Source organism: Rhineura floridana, chromosome 2, assembly GCF_030035675.1.
Source record: "Rhineura floridana isolate rRhiFlo1 chromosome 2, rRhiFlo1.hap2, whole genome shotgun sequence".
NCBI classification, from domain to species: Eukaryota; Metazoa; Chordata; class Lepidosauria; order Squamata; family Rhineuridae; genus Rhineura; species Rhineura floridana.
Genome location: NC_084481.1, coordinates 96,096,830 through 96,120,585, shown reverse-complemented (window position 1 = coordinate 96,120,585; position 23,756 = coordinate 96,096,830). Strand labels below are relative to the sequence as shown.

Below are 23,756 nucleotides of genomic sequence, written 5' to 3'. Positions count from 1 at the left end.
AAACTGTTATTAATATTAATGCTGTGATTAATGCTTGATCTACATTTGAATGTTGAACTTGTTTCATTAGTTATTCTTAACGTTTTCTACTGAGATAATAAAGAATTACTTTTTTTCTGCATCTCTATCTTGATTGCTGGTTTGCATGCTGCCTTCTGCTCTGGTTAGTCTTCCACATCTACACCTTTCAGAGATTATAATTGTCAAAACATCTTCAAATCATAGAATCGTAGAGTTTGAAAGGGTCTATAAGGCCATCGAGTCCAACTCCCTGTTCAATGCATTAATCCAAATTAAAGCATACCTGATAGGTAGCTGTCCAGCTGCCTCTTCAATGCCTCCAGTGTTGGAGAGCTGACCATCTCCCTAGGTAATTGGTTCTATTGTCGTACCGCTCTAACACGAAGTTTTTCCTGGTATTCAGTCAAAATCTGGCTTTCTGCAACTTGAGCCCATTATTCCGTGTCCTGCACTCTGGGATGATCAAGATGAGGCCTTTGCCCTCCTCTATGTGACCTTTCAAGTACTTGAAGAGTGCTATCATATCTCCCCTCAGTCTTCTCTTCTCAAAGCTAAACATGTCCATTTTTTTCAGTCTCTCCTCACAGGACTTTGTTTCTAGTTCCCTGATCATCCTTGTTGTCCTCCTATGAACCTGTTCCAGTTTAGCTGCATCCTTCTTAAAGTGTGGTGTCCAGAACTGGACACAGTACTCAAGATGAGGCCTAACCAGTGCCAAGTAGAGGGGAGCTAGCACTTTGAAACTACTTCTGTTAATGTAGCCTAAAATAACATTGCCTTTTCTGCAGCCATGTCACACTGTTGGCTCATATTCAGCTTGTGATAAATAACAATTCCAAGATCCTTTTTGCATGTAGTATTGCTAAGCCAAGTATCCTCCATCTTATAACTGTGCATTTGGTTTCTTCTTCCTAGGTTTAGAACTTTACACGTATCCCTGTTAAATTTCATTATATTGTTTTCAGCCTGATGCTCTAGCACTTTGCTAGAGCAAAGGTCACTTTGACTTTTGTTTCTGTCCTCCAGAGTATTAGCTCTCCCTCCCAATCTTGTATTGTCTGCAAATTTGATAAGCATTCCCTGCACCTCCTCATCCAAGTCATTAATAAAAATGTTGAAGAGGACGGGGCAAGGACTGAGCCATGCGGTACCCCACTCATTACCTCACCCTACTTTGGGAATGAACCATTAATAAGCAGTGTTTAAGTACAATTCTGTAGCCAACTGTGGATCCACCTGATAGTTGTCCCATCCAGCCCACAGTTAGCTAATTTGTTATTAAGAAAATCATGGGGCACTTTGTCAAAAGCTTTGCTGAAGTCGAGATGTCCACAGCATTCCCATAATTGACTAGGAAGGTTACCTGATCAAAAAATTAAACAAGATTAGTCTGGCAGGAATTGTTCTTGATAATCCCATGTGATTTATATTAATCACTGCATTGTTTTCAAAGTGCTTACAGATTGACCGCTTTATAATTTAAATCTTCCCCACCAGTGGCGATAGAAATGCTGTCTAAGTGTCTGGAGTCAGTGAGGGATTGGATGAGCAGGAGTAAGCTCAGACTGAATCCGATAAAACTGAGGTTTTGTTGGTGGGTGACAAAGAGAAATTGGGGATTACTGATTTGATGCTCAACAGGGTACTACTGCCCCTAAGAGATCAAGTCTGGAGTTTGGGGGTCATTCTTGACTCCCAGCTATCTATGGAGGAGCAAGTAGTGGCATCAGTCAGGCGGCGCTTTATCAACTACATCTCGTCCGTAGGATACACCCTTACCTCCCGAGCCACTTGCTTCCCAAAGTAGTACAGTAGGGCCCCGCTTCCCGGCGCTCCGCTTCCCGGCGTTCCACTAATGAGGCGGCTTTCGTTTTCAATTTTAAAGCCAATTTTGCCACTTTTGCTGCATTTTGCGTCATTTTCGCGCGATGCACCCCACTAAAGTCAATGGGGTTCCGCTTTATGGCATTTTCCGCTTTACGGCGGGGGTCTGCAATGGAACCCACCATATAAGCGGGGCCCTACTGTACATGCTTTGGTCTTATCCCAGCTGGATTATTGTAATGCCTTATATGTTGGTCTTCCCTGGACTATGGTTCATAAGCTGCAACTAGTGTAGAATGCGGCAGCTCGCCTGATTAAGGGCAGTCGCCGCCGTGACCATATCACCCCAGTCTTTAAGGAATTGCACTGGCTACCTGTGATTGCGTGGGCCAAATTTAAGATCCTGGCTTTAACATAAGGCTCTTCATGAGGCCAGCCCACTCTATTTAAAGAGTCGCCTTCACTCGCTCGAGGGGCGCTGGCTTACAAGATCGTCCTTGAATGGCTCACTTCTTATACCTCCAGTAAAAGAGGCGAGGTTGGTGAGGACAAGGTCTAGAGCCTTTTCTATCATGGCTCCTACGCTTTGGAATTTGTTGCCAACTGATCTCCGTCAGGCCCCCTCTCTGTTATGCTTTTGGCGGACCTTGAAGACCTGGCTCTTTACCCAGGCGTGGGAAGGGGATTAGGCTGGCAGATTGCAGTTCTTGGGGGGTTAAACTCAAATTTAGGCTGGCAGATTGCAGATCTTGGGGGGTTTAAATGTTTAAGCTTTTAATTTTTAGTTTCTAATTTTTAGGATTCTGATTATGTTTATATGGAATGTACTTGTGTTTGGTTGTAAGTTGCCCAGAGTGGCAGATTAACCTCTGCCAGATGGGCGTCTAACAAATCTCATAAATAAATAAATTATAATCTGCTCCAAAATTTTCCCAGGGATTGATGTCACCCATCCTCCACAATTTTGCAAAAATAATAGACAGTGGTTCTGAGAGTTCTTCAGCCAGTTCCTTCAATACTCTAGGATGAAGTTCATCAGGCCCTGCAGATTTGAACTTGTTCAAAGTGATTAGGTATTCCTTGACCATTTGTCCATCAATTTCAAGCAGCAATCGTGCCCCTTCAACTTCACATTCCCCAGGAGGTTCATAGATCCTCTTTTGGGAGAATACAGAGCCAAAATAGGAACTGAGCACTTCTGCCTTTTCTTTGTCATCTGTTAACATTTTGTAATCCTCGTTGAGTAGCTGTACCACCATTTGGGAGCGGTATTAAATACTATCGCTCCCCTCCACCCCACTGAGGCGTGACGTGGCCTCACCCTACTCCCTCACCCAATCAGGAGTCAGCGGCGTCACTAGCAGGAGTGCGGGGGGGTGCGGACCTCCAGCGCATGCCCTCCCAGGTGCATGGACGGAGGTGGCTGGCCTTGTGTGCACATGTGTGTGCACGCACTCACCACATGCACCAGGCTGATGGTGGAAGGCCCGTCCCGGCTTCACCGCCAGCGAGCAGGCGCCTGCTTTCGGTCTCGCCCACCCGCCTCCGAGGAGGAGTTGGCTGCGCCGACCTGGAGCGCTTCTTGGCTCCTTTGCTGGGCAACAGCGCGGGGCGGGGTGGCTCTGGGTGTCACCCCCCTCATGGTGTCACCCGGGTGCGGTCTGCACCCTCCGCACCCCGGTAGTGATGCCCCTGTTGGGAGTAGACTTCCCAAGCCTTCATATGGGGTGAAGGCAAACGCGCCCCCACTCTAATGTGGGAACGCCATTCTTTTCTCTCTCTTTTACTATGGGTGTACCTGAAGAAAGCTTTTTTGTTGCCTTTGGCATCTCTCACTAACCTCAGCTCATTCTCAGCTTTAGCTTTCCTGACACCATCCCTACAATTCCATGCTATCTGTCTGTACTCTTCCTTTGTGGCCTGGCCTTCCTTCCACTTCCTGCATGTGTCCTTTTTTATTTTCAAGTCATCTCTAAGCTTTCTGTGAAGCCACATAGGCTTCTTCTGCTGTCTTTCCCTGTTTTTCCTTGATGGAATTGTTTGCCACTGTGCCTTTAGAATTTCCTTTCTTAGAAACTGCCACCCATCTTGGACTCCTTTTCTCATTAGGGTTGCTTGCCACAGAACCTTATTTACCCTTGTTCTGAGTTTATTAAAATCATATTTCCTGACATCCAGGGTATACATATGGCTACTCTCAGCTTTTGCTTCCTTTAAAATCAAGAACTCAAGTATATTGTAGTCATTTCCCCCCAGAGTTCCCATAACTGCGACTTCATCCACCAAGTCATCTCTAGTGGTTAGAATCAAACAAAGGATAGCTGATCCTCTAATTGCTTCTTCCACTTTCTGTAGAAGAAAGTTATCTCCAGCACAAGTCAGTGATTTCTTGGAGAGGCTGTGTTTGGCAGAATTTGTATCCCAACAGATATCGGGGTAATTGAAGTCCCCCTTTACGACTACATCACGCCTCCTTGAAACATTGGCAATCTGCTTTTCAAAAGTTTCATCCTCATCTTCTCCTTGACTGGGTAGTCGGTAGTAGACTCCAATCACCATGTTGCTTTTATTCCTTGCCCAATTTATCCAGATACTCTCGGTGGAGCTACCAAGCTCATCTTCCTGTATTTCTGTGCAGGGATATATATATATTTACATCTAGCGTGACTCCACCTCCCTTTCTATTCCTTCTGTTCTTTTTGAACAAGTTATATCCTTCAGTCGCTGTATTCTAGTTATGGAAGTCATCCCACCAAGTTTCAGTTATTCCTATCAAGTTGTATTTACTCTCCAGAATTAAGAGTTCAAGTTTGTCCTGTTTGTTTCCCATACTCTGGGCATTAGTATACAGACATCGAATAACATGTGATTTATGGCCTGGTTTCCTTCCTACATTTTATGAAGATTATTACTGGGGCCCATTACAGACATTCCTCTTACTGTGGACAAGCCTTTGTTAGTCGTTACCGCCAAGTTACTTCTCCCTGCCCCTTAGGATTCAGTTTAAAGCTCTCCTGATGAAATTCTCCATGCTGGCCAAACACATTCTTCCCAGTCCTTGTGAGGTGCAATCCATCACTTGCCAGCAGTTCCTCTTCCAGGAAGCGTAGCCTGTGGTCCCAGAATCCAAATCTCCTGTGTTGGCACAACTTTCGTAGATTCACCCAGAGTATTTTTCTTTCCCTTTCTACTCCTCTTCTAAGTACTGGAAGGATGAATGAGAAAACTATCTGGGCCTCAAAGTCCTTGAGTTTCCTTTACAGAGCTTCAAAGTCTGACATGATTTCTTCATAGCTCCGCTTGGCAGTATAGTTTGTTCCCACATGGATGAGAAGAAAGGAATATCTGTCAGTGGGCTTTGTGAGTGATGGCAATCCTTCCATCACACATCTCTAATCCATCCTTCAGGGAGACAACATACCTGGTGAGTCCATGGAGCTTCTCAGTATCCTTGGGTTTCAATCACACACAGTAGGGAGTTCTCCTGCTATACTATTCTCTTCTTCTTGGTGTGGGGCATGGTTTCATTCCCTCTGCTTGACTGAGCTTTAGCCTCTCGCCCACTGTCACATGGGGTCTCCTGTAATTGTTCGCCTGAAGAGTGACCTCCAGTCTCTTCCTCAAGTGCCTGAAAGCAGTTCCATAGTTCCACCGGTGAAGGGTGTCTTCTAGCTCTTCTGCTCCTGTCAGCCTTTTCCATGGAGTTTCCTCTACTTCATTGTTGCTCTTCACAAGAGTCTCCTCTTCTGCTTCAATATGCTATTGTTCTTCCACCTCTTGTAGTTCTATTTGCTGTTGTTGTTCCAGCGCTCTATTTAAGAACTCTTTGTCTTCTCTTATACTTTTCAGCGGGGCCACCCACCATTCCAGGCCTTTCACTTCTTTCGATATTACAATATGATCAAAGCTCTTTTTATTGTTAGTTTGTTTGTCAGGTGTTGTGTACTGATATTTGTATACCAAAAATGAAATGAAACATTCTTGGCAGAAAAAAAAAGAAATTCTTTCTGGTCTATTGCAAATCACCGAGATTTACCAGTAGATCCCAGTCTACCTTCTCACCCATGCTTTAAAGCATAATATCTGCTGTATATGTTAAGCATGGCAACCCACATTGTTTAATTAAAATCATTCTAAATGTCACATTTTTCTTTTCCATCTTGATATCACTTTCCTGACTCATAAATTTCTTGTGGCATTCTTTACCTCTTCATTTCTTTGTTTGTAGATTAATGGGTTGAGCATCAGGGTGATAACAGTGTAAAACACAGCCACCATCTTGTCTTTTGGGAAGTTGCTAGAAGGACGTATGTAGGTAAAGGTGCATGGCCCCCAAAATAAAATGACTACTGTGATATGGGAAGCACAGATAGAAAGAATATTGCATCACTCTTCAGAAGAGCGAGATCTCAGGGAGACCAACATGCCAATGGATGACACAACTAAGGTGATAAAGGAGCTCAAAGCAATCACCCCGCTGTTGGAAACCAAAACAATGCCAACAACATAGGTATCTGTGCAAGCCAGTTTCAATAAAGGGTGGACATCACAGAAATAATGGTCAATTTCATTGAGCCCACAAAACGGAAGCCGAGTGGTGGCAATAGTCTCCAGCAGTGAATGCATAAAGCCTCCAATCAATCAGGCTGCTACCAACTGGCCACAAATCCACTCGGTCCTAATAGTGGAATAGTGGAGTGGTTTACAAATTGCAATGTATTAGTCATATGCCATCACTGTCAGAATGAAATGCTCTGTGCAGTCAAAGAAATGGACCCTGAAGAGCCAAGTTATGCAGCCAAAGAAGAAAATGTGTTTTTTCCAACAAGGAATTCTGTGATCATTTTGGGGGCTGTAACTGAGGAGTAGCAGATACCTGTGAAAGAAAAGTAGCTGAGGGAAAAATACATGGGAGAATTCAAGTGGGAGCTGAAGATTATATTGACTATGACGAGGTTTTCCAGCACGATGACTAAATAGAAGAACAAAAACAGCACAAAACATATTTTCTCCAGCTCTTTATTTTGAATAAGGCCAAAGAAGATGAACTCTGTCACCTTGTTTATGTTCTGCAAAAACCTGCAATGGTCATCTATGATTAGATCACCTGCAATGAGAAGAAAGGAGTTTGCTCCTTGGCATCTAGTGTCAATGGGTAGTTGGATTCCAGAATGTACTATGTCAGGTGTGGGGAACCTTTGGCCCTCCAGTTTTTGTTGAACTACAATTCCTATCACCCCTAGCCATCTGCCTTGCTTGCTGGGGCTGATGGGAGCTGGAGTTCAGCAACTGTAGGTTCAAAGCTTCCCCATCTCTGGTAGCGAGACAGACATCAACTACAGTGAATGTAATATTTACATATTTTCCCACTCACCCCCAATGCAGCTATTAACAGCCCAATTATTCTGTTTAGGTAACCAATCTGTATCCTGTTGATGATTTGCAGGAAAGCCATTCATATATCCTGGGGTAACAAGACAATGATGGTGAATTTCAGAAATAGGAATGTTTGGAAATAAAGTCCTCAGGTTTGAAAATCCCAAGCTAGTCTGAGTCAAGCCCATCTTCTGGGTTTGAGCCATCTCATCTGCTAGCTTCCTTCCTCCCTATCACTCTTTCCCAAACCTAGCTAGTTCCAAGGTGAGGTTCAAGAGAAAACATCACTCAGGGGGTTTGGAAAATAAAGGCTGTTCCTAACTTCTCGAGTCTATACACAGTGAAAGCTTCTGAGGATGCTCAGATTTTACATTGCTGTTGGGGACTCTGGGAAATTATTATTTTTCTGGGATCCTGCCAGGAGGAAGGGCGGGACATAAAGCAAATAATAAATATTATTATTATTATTCCTGTTCCATGTTCACCTTGAGGAATGAAAAAAGAAACCATCAGCAACATAGACTCTGAACATAGTAGCCCAAATCAGGTCAGAAGAGAAAACCATGCCAAGTGTTTGTACAGAAGCTGTAAGAACTCTTGGGAAATATTTCACCAACCTAGTAATTTCTGTAACATCTCTTTACAACATCCAGAATGGGATCCTCCTCTTATCCTATATAGATCTGTCAACTAATTTAAGATGTTTAGTTGATTAATCAGCTGGTTTTGTTGCTTAATTAATTTACATATCACCAATATAAAAAAGATGACTTTTTGAAGCCATTGAAGGAAGGTCATAGTTTACCTTAAGGGGGAAATAACTTACTACATGACTAAGCCAAAATATCAATTATATTTCCCTCATTAAAAGAAAAAAGGTAGAGTGGTATCTAGTGTTAGTCATACTCAGGATAGACACACTGAAATCAATGGACGTACTTAAGGCATACTCAGACTAGACCTATTGAAATCAATAGACTTACTTAATGTCATTGATGTCAGTGGGTCAATTTTGAGAATGGCTAGTGTTGGCTGTTACCCATAATCTTTTTTAAAAATCACCCATTTGGAACTATGGGCTATAGATTATTCTCTATTACTGTAATATGAGATATGCACAAAGAGTACAAAAAGGAACAACCTGAAATCCCATCAGGACAGGTACATGTGTGTGTGCGAAAGAGAGAGAGAGAAAAAGAGACTCTGCCTTACTAGGACATTGCACAAAGGGACTAAGCAAAATTTACTAAAAGAAGATTTAAAAAGTAATATTCATAAAGCAGCAAATGAGTCAGTCTAGGTGACAGCAACCAGCAAAATTATCGTCTTAAAGGACTGTGTAAAACAATGGGTACTTTAACAAGTGCTGGATAGTGTTGATTCCACACTTGAAGGAATCAGTCTTTTAGCATCGCAACACCTACATTCTGGAACATCCTGCTCACTGACATTAGTCTTCACTGTACTGTTTTCAGTGCTTGCTAAAAACCTTTTTGTTGATTTTAGCCTACCCAGATATGTGAAGTTGACATGTATTTATTACAATGTATATTTTTAAACTGCTGGTTCTGTTTATATTTTGAATTTTTAGGTTAACTTGTTTTAAACTCTTTTATCAATAATTTTAATGTATATTCTATTTTATGTAACCTGCTTAGAGGTTTTTACAATTAAGCAGTATTTCATTTCCTTAAAAATGAAATAAAATTAATTTCATCCAAAATGCCTTGGACTACACATACCACTTCTTCATATATACACACACAAAACCAAGTGTCGCCTAGCATCTATTGAGCTGCAATTAATTACTTTACTTACTGGATACTGTTACCCATTTATTCTTCATAAACTGTAATGGCAACAGGAGAGATTTTGTCATGTCAGTGATTGTCACAGGTATTATCCAGTCAATGCCCCTGATGCACACACACACAATTACATTCTTTACACCACTCAACTGAAGTTTTAGTTTAGAGAAGAACTGCATTTTTCTAGTTACCAAGCACTGCAAATATGTAAAAATTATAAATGTACTTACTACAATTTTGCAATATTCTTTATATTATATAATTGCACATATACTTATATCTGATTATTCCTTTTTTTCCTTTTCAGCCATGATAGCTTTATTGAGCTGTTGTCACTTTTGTATTTGATTTTGTTTAAATAGAAATATAATTTTTTTAAAATTCTATGGACAAAGCTTTAGAAAATGGCAACCAAAATAATCAAGGGGCTGGAGCAACTCCCCCCTTTGAGGAAAGGTTAAGACATTGGGGCTTTTTAGATAAGAGAAAAGGTGAGTAATAGGGGACATGATGGAGATGTCTAAAATTATGAAGGAGTACCTCTCCCTCTATCACTCTCCCCATGCTTTAAGATCAGCAGGAGGGGGTCACTTCAACATATTCCAGTGTGAGGGGAGGCTCATTTGGTTGTGACATGGATAGGGCATTCTCCTTGATGGCACCCAGTCTGCAGAATGCCCTTCTCCTACATGCACTGGCACTGTTGTCATTTCAGTGCCAAGTGAAAATATATCTGTTGACTGGCATTTTAGGTTGCTAACAGGTATGGGGGGACTTTAAGATCATTAAACCCAGAGTAAAAAATTACCTAACTGCACCACTGCAAAGACATCTCTTTTCTCTCAACCTATGGCTTTTTTGAAGTACACCTTCCTTCTCCTGCTTTTCAAGTTACTAAGAACTCCTCTGCTTTATGGTTTTTAATTGTCTTTCTTTGTCGGTATTTGTAGAACTGTTTTTGTTTTACTGATGCTTTTCATAATTTGTTTTATCTTGAAGCCTGCTCCAGTATTGGTATGAATGATAATTTTATTTATTAAAATAAATAAATAAATAACTTTGTGATGTTTCATCTTACATGTGTTGTTATAAGCAGATAAACAGGCAATGTTTTGGAATGGCTTTATATTAAATATGGTATGGAGAGAGAGAGAGATGCAAATGAGTCAGAATGTTGAAGAAATCTATATGCTGATTGGCTGAGTGAATGGGGGATGGTGTGTTTAATTGTGTGTTGAAGAGATGTCAGATTAGGGAGAGATCTTGAGGAAGAGACGGTTGGATTTTGAGAGATGTGGTTACATGTGTGTAATAGTTAGGATTGTATTCGTATTACCTGAGAAGATTTTTGACAAATATAACATAAATGAAAGCAATGAACATCATCTTGCAGCCACATGCATTCAGAACCTAGATATTGAGTAAACCTGTTTATATTTATTGCATCTGTTTACTAAATAAAATCCATTTGTTTAGCACATGCCTGATTCTTTGGCTAGTTACCACATAGAACAAGTCTTACTGTGGCTGGTGATGAAGCTACCGCAATAGGTTGGCTTAAGTAACATAAGGGCAGATAGAGTTATTTATGGTGGCGGCAAAATACCCAGTAGAGATGAACAGTTGCTGGTATCAGAAGAACAACCCACAGCTATTAACTTTAGAGGCTATAAAGCATCCAGAGGGGTTGTGGCTTACTGTTGGCTGTAGAATTTGTAAGCATAGGCTGGAGGAGAGGGAGAAAACAAGGTCCCTGGAAACAGTCTTGCTTTACTCATTATGCGTGATAAGATTATCTCCACAAGGCAGAGTACGGCCTGGGGAGATACGACAAATTATAATTTTATTTATTTAAATAAATAATAACAATCAAACCCAGAAAAGTATGGGTTCTTATTTTAGTAAAATATAACCAACAGGGCAGTAGATAGGGAAAATCTGGCCTATCTAGATTCAGATTTAACTACTGATAAGCACCTGGAACATTTCCCCCCTGTGTTTATATCAGAGTCATAATTTTACATCTCACTTTTTATTTTCCACCCAAAGCACTTTTTTTGCTCCATAACTTTCTCATTGCATTTTTCACCTCTTCATTTCTCAGGGTATAAATTAAAGGGTTGAGCATAGGGGTGATGATGGTGTAGAAGACAGCCACACTCTTGTCCTCTGAAAATGTGGTTGAAGGCCTCAGATAGATGAAGATGCAGGGTCCAAAAAATAAAATCACAACTGTGATGTGGGAGGCACAAGTGGAGAGGGCTTTGAGGCGTCCTTCAGAAGAATGAGTTCTCAGTGAGACTAGAATAATGATATATGAAACTGTCAAGACAAGAAAGCAGGTCAGGGAAATCATGCCACTATTGGCAATGACAATGAGGCCGATAATGTAAGTATCAGCACAGGCCAACTTCAGTAAAGGGTGGACATCACAGAAATAGTGGTCAATTTCATTGGGCCCACAGAAGGGAAGATTTATGGTGAGGAGGGTCTGCACTAATGAATGCACAAACCCTCCTACCCATGAAATCACCACCAACCAACTACATACACCCTTACTCATAATAGTTGTGTAATGGAGGGGCTTGCAAATGGCTATATACCGGTCATATGCCATTACTGTGAGAAGAAAAATTTCGGTGCAACCGAAGAAGTGGACCCCAAAGAGCTGCATTATGCAGCCAGCAAAGGAGATGATCTTCTTCTCAGCAAGAAAGTCCATGATCAGTTTTGGAGCAGTAACAGAGGAGTAGCAAATGTCTACGAAGGAGAGGAAACTAAGGAAGAAATACATGGGAGAAGTCAGATAGGCACTGCTCTTGATTGTGACAATGATAAGTAGGTTCCCCAGCAGAATTGCTGTGTAGAAGACCAAAAAGAGCCCCAAACAGGCTTTCTGTAAGTTCCGATCCGGTGTAAGTCCCAAGAGGATGAATTCAGACACATTGTTCATGTTCTCCATGTCGTCAGGGAAGATGATGAATTGCAATGCAGAATTAAATAGCCTGCCATCATACAAAATAAGGAATGGTGTCATGTATGAGTGTTATTTTCAAATACAGCAATCAAAAACCAACACATCACAAACTGAATATTATGATTGCATTATTCCTCAGGACTCATTCCAAAAACTTAAAATAAAATACTTTACTCTGCAGTTAATCAGAATAATTGGCATGAATGAATATGTACTCAGCAATTCAGGAGAGGAAATCTAGGAGGCAATGGTACATCAGCTATATAATAATTCATTGGGGGAAGCTTCCATAACTTGGAAAGCAGCTTAGCTATCCGAATTTGTAGATTAAATAAATGTTAAGGTCAGATGTATAAGCACAAAATATGTTTGTTTTCAACATCTGTACAAACTTCATGTGGACTCATCCTTTATTCATTCATTCATTTGTACTCCAGACAGCCTTATCAACACCTCCACAGAATACTATTGCTCCCAAATAAGCCACTGGGGCTCCTATGGACAACCTGGCAACACCAGTATTATTGGATGCCATTAGTGTTGTTTTGCTGTATAAACTTGCTTATTGCAACTATTGTCAGTGGTACACCAAGAATAGGTATACCCTACAGTAACAATAGTTACGTTTACACAAAGATGAGACAACACAAGAACAAATGATCAATACGATAACAAATGATCAATGCTTTCAGCTCAAACAACAATCGCCCGACAGGAGGGACAAATGTCCATATGCCTGTTAGCTTTAGAAGTGATCACCTCTGTCAGATCTGAAAGCTCTGCTCAGGTGTTAGAGAGCAACAGGGGCTGCACATGCACAGCTGTTGGCGCACAGCCTCCTCTTCAGTCTCAGCTCTTTGGAACAGGGCCAAAGCAGTCAGAGTTCCATTCCTATCCACTCTTACTTGGGAATAAGTCCCATTATGCACACAATGGAACTTACTTCTGAATCAGGCTGCACAACTGAAAGCAACCTATCCCAATATCCCCTCCATCCAAAACATGGATACGGAACCTGTAGACATTTTTCCCCACCCTCCTCCCCCCTTATTTTGCTACTAGGTTGAGAATAAGATCCTTGTTAAGAAATGAACAAACTGGAGGCCATGCAGTAGAGCAGAAGAGAGAGACATCCCTTCAACCCAAGTTCTCCACTCCCCTGCCTCCATTCCCACTTTCTGTTGCTTGCTTTCTCTCCATCATTGTCTCCACACTCCTCGGTCCTTCCTGTGTGTGCCTTCTGCCCCAACAATACACATCCCAGGGAGCCAATGTTATCTACTAAATATGTTAGCTACTGATAAGAGTCTTCTCAGTGGCTGACTCACCTTTTTTAACTTTGATTGGCTCCAATCAGCATAATAGGACTCTGAAGACATGGGGACCCTGCTGGGACCATGCTGGCAAAAAAGTAAGTGGTCTAAGACCCCCCTGGGACACTGGACAACTACACCCCGGCTCTGACCCTCATTGCCCTTGCAATTTTTGTTGCCAGCTTTTAATAGAAAACGCTCTGGGCCTTTAACTTAGGTGCATAATAAGTAGAAAACAAAAGGGTGAGGTTGTCTTGTAACTTTGACTCCCTGACAGGAAATCCCATATCTGTTGCATTTGTATTATCACGCAGCTGTTATAGGCAAGGGAACCTTGCAAAAACAAAGGCTACAGTAATGGCATTGGGGTGGGGGTTGTACTGACCATTGTTCAGCAATAGAGAGCACATGCTTGGCATGCAAAAGGTCCCAGTTTCCATCCCTGTTATCTCCAAATCGGAGAGAAAGTCTCCTGTCTGAAGCCCTAGAGAGCTGCTGCCAGTCAGCACAGACAATACTGAGCAGGATGGAATAAATGTGGGTGTTTCCAGATTGTTGCTATTTTCAGATATTAGTCACATACAGCAGTATTCAGGTTGCACAATGAAAGTTGCACGGCAAACCTCCCTACCCCCCAAAAATCTGACTTTTTGAAATAAGGAAAATGATGAGGAAATGCATTGGAGGCTGCGGGATAATAATTGTTTGATGCATACCCTCCCTAAAAACAGATAAATGCTCAATAAACATCTAATCTTCCCACACGTTTGTGCAAACAAATCAGGATAGACGTCCTGTAGAAGCGGCCTGTCTGACTCGGCACACATCTGCCTCAGAAAGAGAAAGTGAGGAGCAAATGGAACTAAAAGAAGAGGCAACCTAACTCAAATACTTTTGCATCTTTGTTGGCATTCTAATACGTAAGGCCAGGTGAGAACCGCCTCTTACGGAAAGGATCATATGAACTGCAATCCACAACACTCCAGACATCCCTTTGTTTTTCGAATCCCCCCAGTGACCAACAGCATCTCCTTGACATGCTAAAATGTAACCTTTTTTTAAAAAAGAGGTTTGTTTGCCCTTCAACATTCATGCCTAAATTAAACAACTTGAAATCTTATAAAATGTTTAAACATCTGATTATTCTGGAGAAAGGATAAGAGAAAAGGCAGCAATCAGCTATTACACTATCAGTTGATCTCCCCGTGAAATTGGCCTCCTCACTTTCTTCTACCCCAGCCCATGTGTTCTGGAGCCCTGGTTACCTTGCAAGAACGAAGCGCAGCTGCCTGGTCTTCACAAAGCCTCTCTGGACAGCAGGAGTGTCAAATCTACAATAAAGTGGGAATGTTTTTTATTAAGCCTTAGGAATGTATAAGAATACTTAAGGAACTACTGTATAATGTCTGCACATAGAATCAGCAGTAATGGAAGAAAATAATGGACCGCATAGAAATCCCAATCAGTATTTTCTTTAGTACAATAACAGTCAGTTATCTGCACACTTAAATCAATTGCCACAGGTCACCATTGTTACCTGCATGGTCTTCATTTGGAAGTGTCCTCTCAGGTAGCTTCCAGCCTGCTACTATTTTTAGGCGCAATTCAATCTTATACCAGTAAAAACAGGCTGCACAACTGAAGCTCTTGTGCAACAAACCCAATTTTCCCCAAACTCAGACATGTGATAAGAAAAGTCAGAGGGGAAAAAAGTCCTGGAAAGTATGGGATAATCCTTGCTTGATGCTATGTCTTATATAAGCTCCCTGCAAACAAATCAGACTGAATACTCAATAAAAAGCTGGCCTTGTCTAACCTCCCTGCAAACTTCGTGCAAACAAATAACAAATGCTCAATAAACAGGTGGTCTGGAAGCGACCCTGGTTCACAAGCTGCCAGCACGGACAAAGTTGCCCTTAGACCTTCCCCTCCCAAAGTCCCTCCATCTCTCTGCTAAGGTTATCCATTCTTTGCTTCACTGAAATGAACTGCCCCTGCCTGCTATGCAATTCCATCCAATTGACACCTTTCCCACTGCAGGAAGCAGAGGCCATTTCCCCCTCTGCAGAGGAGGAGACCAGCTGAAGCTCTTGGCTCTATATATATTTCTCTCAAATTGCTGTTACTTCTACATGGTCTTTGGGGAAAATTCTCCCCCCACCTCCGCCACCTTGTTCTGAACTTAGATATTTAAATGTGATAATGCTGTGCTATAGGACTTCACTGATCTGGTTAATAAGCTCTCAGAAGCATTTAGATGCTTCCCAATAGGAAACAAGTTCCCAAAGAAGCAACTCAACTTTTTTTTCACAGACAGGACACACATTTTAATAATTTTTTCCGTGGTGCTCTATTACCACCCCTTTTCCAGTCAGAAGGAGAGTCTTAAAGTTTCCTATATGCTGCCATTTAGGGGTCAGTATTGGTTCTTTCTCTGATGCTGCTCTAATATCTAAAAGCAAGCCTCCATATTGATGGGACAGATTGCCCAGATCTTTACCAGGCAAGTAACATGGTTGACGATTGGATGATAATTTTGTTGCACATACCCCAATCTCTGAGCGGTGTGAGACTTCCAGGGGTTCCTGCATTTACCCAGGCTTTGGTTTCCTTGGAATGAAAGCCAGTAGAAACTGTGGGGTCTTCAGGATATAAGGTTTATTTACACAAATATACAATCTGAGCATAAGATGGGCTCACAGCATTAACTCTCCAATAAACCTTGCTTCCCCTTTAGGCTTATAAAGGAGTCCCAAAGCCATAGCTTGGGATTCAGCACACAGACAAAACCTCTCTGTGTCTTTCGAGCTTCCAGCTCCACATATTACTATCCAACACATACACACTACCTCCTGGCCCAGGATGGTGGGGGATCACTTTCCTGCCCAAGTTCCTATATCAAAAGGATTGTGCTGGACCACATCTTTAGACATGTAGATCAGCCACTCAGCAGTCCCATTAACTCACAACAGATTGGCTTAGCCAGAATTATTAATTTATGAAAGGAACTGATCTGACCAGTTCAGCGGATCTCTCTGCTACAACTCCATCTGAAAATGGAAATGGACTGCCTTCAAGTCAATCCCAACTTATGGAGACCCTATGAATAGGAATTTCATGGTAAGTGGAATTTAGAGGGGGTTTACCATTGCCTCTCTCTGAGGCTAGTCCTCCGCAGCTGGCTAGGTATACAGATTCAAAATCACTGGCTAAAGGGGATCCACAGAAATCATCCAAACCAACCCCCCAATCCTATAACAATATTCTTTGCAATTGGCTCTGCCTACATAGTGATAGAATTTTAAGCATTGCTACAGGGCTATAGGATGAACCTATGGAAAACTAGTTCAACACTACTGATATAACACCTGAAGGCTACCAATGGCATGCTGTTATCAAAGAAATCCTGAAAGGGGGGAGTTTTGTGATGACCACTCTTTCCCTGACATAAAACTTCACACAATTTTGCTCTTGATATGACTGTTAATTAGCTCATCTTTACACTCGGGCCACAATCCTGTACACTATGGGTAACCAACATGGTGCCCTCCAGGTGTTGCTGGACACCTGATCCCTGACCATTGACCATGCTGACTGGGGCTTATAGGAATCATAGTCCAACAACATCTGGACATAAATTGGTCTCTGTCTTCTGTGTAGTTGTCACACTCACTCCTACACTAATCTTCCTCAACCTGGTGTCCATCAGACATTTATGGACTACAGATTCCCTCAACCCCAGTGATCATGTAGTCAGGGTTAAAGAGGGTTGTAGTCCCACAACATCTGGAGGGCACCAGGTTGAAGAAGGCAGTCCTATACCAACAAAGTTGTTCCAATAAAAGGCAGTACCTTACTTATTTTATATCGGCATGTTTTAGGATCAACGTGACAGCTACTCTCATGGCACTGAGGACTTTCATTTTCTTTTCCCAATCCACAATCGTTTTAGCCAACCTACTGTCCATAATTTACTGTTCATACATTGTAACTAAGAATTTGAGGGGGTGCATAAGAGATGGAGATGTGCGTACTGATCACTGGATTGGACTTATAGGACCCACAGCAATACTTGAAGGATGTCATTTCAGAAAATGCTTTTAATAATTTTTGTGTTATGTATTTCACTGATACAGCATAGTTTTGAGAAGCCTTAGTCACTACTAACTTCTCTTTGAAAATGGTCAGGCTGGGGTTTATACTTGATATGCAGGATGTAATCCAGAATAGCATATTAACTTTCCTCTTTCTTGGTCTTCAGGATATTACTGTATATCATTATATGCAAAGGATGCCGTATCTTCTTTGTCTTACACTTTTTCCTGGCCCATTCTGCTTGAGAACTGGTGCGTGGAAATTCATGCTTCTAACTTGAAACATGGAATTATGTTCTCAGCATGAACACCAACTTTCATTTTGATATCTCAGGTCCTGCTTTGGGGCTTCCAGTTGGCATCTGGCTGGACACTGTGAGAACAGGATGCTGGACTAGTTGAGCCATTGGCCTGATCCAGCAGGGCTCTTAGTATGTTGTTATGTTCTGATTTAACACCCCAAAGTTGACCCTTAATACTCTACACTACGCTGGTGCCTGCCCTGTGACTAGCTAGAAAAGAAAAGAGCAATTAAAAATAAAATAAAACATTTTGCAGTGTCCTGTCTGCCTTTCCACCTTTCCCTTCTGTCAGGATGCAGGATTGGGGCCCGGATGTTTCAGAAGATGAGGAGAGGGAGGGGGTCCTTTGGCCAGAGCCATGTGAAGAAGACACAGAGGAGGGGGAGGGAAGTTCAGAGATAGGTCTGGCAGCGAAGACCTTGAATGTCCAACAGACACATATCCTTCCCGTGAGCTTCCCACGCCGTCTCCCCCTTCAAGCTTAGAGCAGTTGGAGAAGGAGGGAGGGCAAGGGGGAATCCAACCTCCTCCTGATCGAGGGAAAAGCAAGGAGCCAGATGGTTTAGGCCTAGCCCCCCCACTTTCCCCCATACCTGAAGCAGAGTCCTCAGAAGGGGAGGGGGCAGTGGCACCCCCTTCACCACGTACAAGGAGACAGCAAAAGAGGCAGCAAAAGAAGGGGGAGAGGAGGGATGTGGATGAAAGCACTTTGAGACGGAGTGAGAGAATTCGCGCCTGATTGCCTCCTTCTTAAGGGACAGGGGGAATAGTGGTTCCTTGTTCTGTCAACTCTCTTCCTAGTAGCAGGTTATGTTTTGTAGTGAAACTTCGTGAGATGGCGTAGCCTTTGTCTGGATATTACTTTAATAAAAACTGAATTGCTTTCACCAACTGGTCTGGTTCCTGAGTCCCAACCTGGACACGACAGTTGAACAGAACCAGCTACCCCACCCTCGACGCTTCTACCACTTGAACGTGACAAGATGGAACGGGGAGCAGCAGCGGGGACAAATCCCACTTCTGAGGCGGAGGAAGTGCGACAGCTGAGGACTACTGTTGCAGATTTACAGGCAGATGTCCAAACCTTGTTGGCGTCAGTAAGGGCATTGAAAACTGACAACCAAACCTTGAAATCCACGATAGCCCAAATGCGGACAGCCCCTTCAGCCGCTGTGGTTAAGATCCCGATTGGACTACCACCTAAATATGCAGGACAGAGTGACCAACTCTCCACCTTCGTGGCTCAATGTGAAATGTATCTGGACATTAGGAATGCAGAGTTTCCTAGTGATGCGGCCAAAGTGGCCTTCATGATCAGTCTATTGGAAGGGGAAGCTGCCAAGTGGGTCACTCCCTATCTGGTAAGAAAGGATGCCATTCTAGGAAGATATTGAGGACTTATGCAAGCCATGACCAAGATGTTTCAGGACCCTCAAATAGCTGAGACTGTGGCGAAGCAATTGGGCGCTTTGAAGCAAAGGAAAGGAACTGTTTCAGAGTATACTAATGCCTTTAAAATTCTGGCTCAGGAAACTGGTTATAATGACTTAGCCCTGATGTTTATGTACAGAAGTGGACTGAATGCCGAGATCTTGGATGATCTGGCCAGAACTACACCCCCAACTGACTTGCCTGGGCTGATTAGGCTGTGCCTGCAAATCGATCATCGGTTGGAAGGAAGACGCCTGGAAAAGAAACAGGACGTACAGAGATACTCAGCTTCAGCATCCCGCAGTAAAATCCCTTCCACTCCAGGGATGCCAGGTAACCAGGGTGAAGGACAGGGAGGGGCTCGTCCGAAGCTGTCGGAAGAGGAAAAAGAAAGGTGTTGTCGGGAATGTCTTTGTTTTTACTGTTCGAAGCCGGGCCACATAGCTAGGGAATGCGGACTTAAAGGGGATAAAACAGGGCCATCGGGAAACTAAAGTACCCAGCTCTCATGCAGGCCAGAGGGCTGGGGGCCACTGTGTACAAAGGGCCTTCGGTAGCACAGCCCCCCTCAAAAGGGGTACTGGTGCTGCCAATTCGGATTACAACTTCCACAGGAGTAATGTTTAACTCTACAGCGCTGATTGACAGTGGAGCCTCTACCAATTTCATTGATGCAAAGTTGGCAAAACGTCACCAAATCTCCCAATGGAAACTGGACACGCCCTTGTCAGTGGAAACTATTGACGGTAGACCTTTGAAATCAGGCGGAGTGACGCGAGCCACGGAGGAATTGAAACTAGAAATTCCTGGGCACGAAGAGTTAATTTCCTTGTATGTGTCAGATCTCTCGAACTTTGATGTGATTCTGGGAATGCCCTGGCTAGCAAAGCATGAACCAAAGATAGCCTGGAAGGATGCGGTTGTATGGTTCACTTCTCAGTACTGTCACGAGAACTGTCAGCCAGAGATAACCATAAAAGCTCTAGCAGGAGCTGTGCAGGGGGTCAAGGAAGTGGCCCTTCCCTCGAAATATGTAGAGTTTGGGGATGTGTTTAACAAAAAGGAAGCAGAGTCCTTACCTCCTCATCGCCCTTATGACTGTGTCATTGATTTAGTGCCAGGAGCAAGCATTCCAGCTCGAAGAATTTACTCCCTTACAGAGCCAAAGAGAGCGGCTCTGAGAGAGTTTTTGGGAAAAAATCTGAAGTGAGGATTTATCCGTCCCTCACAATCCCCCGCAGGGGCCCCCTTGCTATTTGTGAAGAAGAAAGGAAGTGAACTCAGACCCTGTAATGATTACCATGCCTTAAATCAAATCACCATAACTAACAGTTATCCCTTGCTCTTAATTCCAGAGTTGTTAGACCGACTGCGTTCTGCAACAATCTTCATGAAATTGGACTTAAGAGGGGCATATAATCTGATTCGAATGAAGGAGGGGGATGAATGGATGACTGGGTTCAACACCTCTTATGGTCAATTCGAATACCTGGTAATGCCTTTTGGGCTATGTGGAAGTCCGGACGTGTTTCAGAAGTTTATGAACAAAGTGTTTAGAGACCTCTTGGATCAGTATGTGATTTGTTATCTGGATGATATTCTGGTCTTTTCAAAGAACCAGGAAGAACATGATCAACACGTGAAAACTGTGTTGAAAAGACTGAGAGGGAATCACTTGTATGCCAAGTTAGAGAAATGTGGGTTTGACTTGTCATCTTTGGACTTCCTTGGATACCGAATCTCGGCAGGAGAAGTAGAGATGGATCCAGGAAAAGTGAGTTGTGTATTGGATTGGGGCCAGCCGACCACCAAGAAGGACGTACAGGGTTTTTTGGGATTTGCCAATTACTACAGAAAATTCATCACAGGCTTTTCCAAACTAACAGCCCCCCTTACTGACTGTTTAAGGGGAAAAGGAAAGTTTCAATGGACAGAGAACGCAGCAAGAGCTTTCGAGGAACTGAAAAGGAAATTCGCATCCGAGCCTATTTTGCGTTTTGCTGACCCTACCCGCCCTTTCGTTGTGGAAGCAGATGCTTCAGACCTAGCCATAGGAGGGGTTCTTTTGCAGACAGGCATGGATGGGAAGGAATTGTATCCCTGTGCGTATTTCTCCAGAAAATTAAAGGATGCCAAAAGAAATTATACAGTGTGGGAAAAAGAGCTGTTGGCCATCAAGGACTCATCTGAAAATTGGAGACAGTATTTGGAGGGAGCCCAGCAGCAGACCGAAGTATGTTCTGATCATAAGAACTTGGAAAGTCTGCAAACAGCAAGGAAACTGAACCAAAGACAGATACGTTGGTTGCAGTTTTTCGCTAGGTTTAACTTCAGGATTACTTACCATGCCCATGCAAAAAATCAGAGAGCGGATGCTCTATCTAGACAACCGCAATACAAAGGAGATGAAGTTGGCAGCCCCCCCCAGTACTCTATCACGGCTGGACACTTTGGCATCTTTAAGACCATTCAGAATGTGGCTAAGGATTTTTGGTGGCCTCAAATGCGCCGAGACATTGAGATCTATGTAAAATCCTGCTCTGTCTGTATGCGAGCGAAAACAGACATGGGAAAACCGGTAGTTTTGCTTAACCCTCTACCCACGCCGACTGAACCCTGGAAGGACCTTTCCATGGATTTTATAACTGATCTACCGAAGTCACAAGAAATGACGGCGATATTGGTCATCGTGGATTCATTGACCAAAATGGCACATTTCCTTCCTTGCTCAGGAGCCTTAGAAGCTACAGAAACAGCAAAACTGTTTATAAAGGAAATCTATCGATTGCATGGATTGCCAAATAGCCTAGTCTCGGATCGGGGAACTCAGTTTACAGCTAAATTTTGGAGAGCTGTTTGGAAACAGCTGCAGATGGAGTTAAAACTTTCTTCAGCGCATCACCCCCAGACAGACGGACAGACTGAGAGACTTAATGCGGTTCTGGAAAGGTATTTACGTTGTTATGTGTCTTACCAACAGACTGATTGGGTCTCATATTTTCATTTTGCAGAATTTGCTTATAATAACTCTTTGCATACCAGTACTGGGCAGACACCTTTCTTTGCTAATTATGGATTCCACCCCAAAGCTTTCCCTAGCAGTACAGGGAGTATGCCTGTACCGGCTGCAGGGGAATTTCTGCAGGAGCTTCAGGCAGTGCAGCAGGTACTGAAACAACAATTAGATGAGGCCAAAACGGAGAATAAACGAATTGCTGATCAACATCGATGGGAGGGGGCCCCCTTCAAATAGGAGACAAGGTATGGTTGTCTACCCGCTTCCTCCAGATGCCGGGCAAATGCAGGAAGCTGCAGGATAAGAGAGTGGGGCCCTTTGAAATAGAGGTGCAAATCAATCCAGTGGGTTATCGTCTGAAATTGCCAGATACTTTTAAAATACACCCTGTGTTCCATCGCTCCTTGTTAACGAAAGCAGCCCCTCCCACTGAGTTAAGACCAGCGGAATCTCCAGGGGCGCCGTTAATACTGGATGAGCAATCTGAGTTTGAAGTGGCAGAAATTCTGGACTCCAGGAGAAGGCGTAATAAACTACAGTATTTGATTCACTGGAAGGGTTATGGACCAGCCGACAGGTCATGGGGATATGAGAGCGATGTCCATGCCCCGGATTTAGTAAAAAACTTTCATCAACGGTTCCCTCATCGTCCCAAGCCGACAAGTTGGGGGGAAGCACAGCATGGGAAGGGGGATGGTGTCGGGATGCAGGATTGGGGCCCTGATGTTTCAGAAGATGAGGAGAGGGAGGGGGTCCTTTGGCCAGAGCCGTGTGAAGAAGACGCAGAGGAGGGGGAGGGAGTCTCAGAGATAGAACTGTCTGGCAGCAAAGACCTTGAAGTTCCCACAGACACATATCCTTCCCAGGAGCTGCCCACACCCCCTCCCCCTTCGAGCTCAGAGCAGTTGGAGAAGGAGGGAGAGCAAGGGGGAATCCAGCCTCGTCCTGACCCAGGGAAAAGCAAAGAGAAGCAGCCAGACGGTTTAGGCCTTGCCCCCCCGCTTTCCCCCATACCTGAATCAGAGTCCTCAGAAGGGGAGGGGGCAGTAGCACCTCCTTCACCACATACAAGGAGACAGCAAAAGAGACAACAAAAGAGGAGGGGAGTTGATGAGAGCACTTTGAGGCGGAGTGAGAGAATTCGCGCCTGACTGCCTCCTTCTTAAGGGACAGGGGGAATAGTGGTTCCTTGTTCTGTCAACTCTCTTTCAAGTCGCAGGTTATGTTTCGTAGTGAAACTTCATGAGAAGGCGTAGCCTTTGTCTGGATATTACTTTAATAAAAACTGAATTGCTTTCACCAACTGGTCTGGTTCCTGAGTCCCAACCTGGACACGACAGTTGAACAGAACCAGCTACCCCACCCTCGACGCTTCTACCACTTGAACGTGACAAGATGGAACGGGGAGCAGCAGGGGGGACAAATCCCACTTCTGAGGCGGAGGAAGTGCGACAGCTGAGGACTACTGTTGCAGATTTACAGGCAGATGTCCAAACCTTGTTGGCGTCAGTAAGGGCATTGAAAACTGACAACCAAACCTTGAAATCCATGATAGCCCAAATGCGGACAGCCCCTTCAGCCGCTGTGGTTAAGA

The 23,756-nt window shown here is 43.4% G+C and overlaps 2 protein-coding genes and 1 pseudogene across 2 annotated transcripts in view; 1 reads left to right on the top strand and 2 right to left on the bottom strand.

Annotated features, from left to right (window-relative positions):
* Positions 1–23,756, top strand: part of KDM2A (lysine demethylase 2A) — a 542,877-nt gene that overhangs the window by 217,256 nt on the left and 301,865 nt on the right. The gene's annotated exons all lie outside the window — the stretch shown is intronic.
* Positions 6,025–9,100, bottom strand: LOC133377925 (olfactory receptor 4S2-like; annotated as a pseudogene).
* Positions 11,062–11,991, bottom strand: LOC133378222 (olfactory receptor 4S2-like). Its single transcript, XM_061613013.1, has one exon. The coding sequence runs from the start codon at positions 11,989–11,991 to the stop codon at positions 11,062–11,064; it is 930 nt and encodes a 309-aa protein (XP_061468997.1).

What these genes read in the sequence shown, in the direction of transcription:
- LOC133378222 (XM_061613013.1), bottom strand. Translation starts at nt 11,991, where the DNA reads ATGGAGAACATGAACAATGTGTCTGAATTCATCCTCTTGGGACTTACA.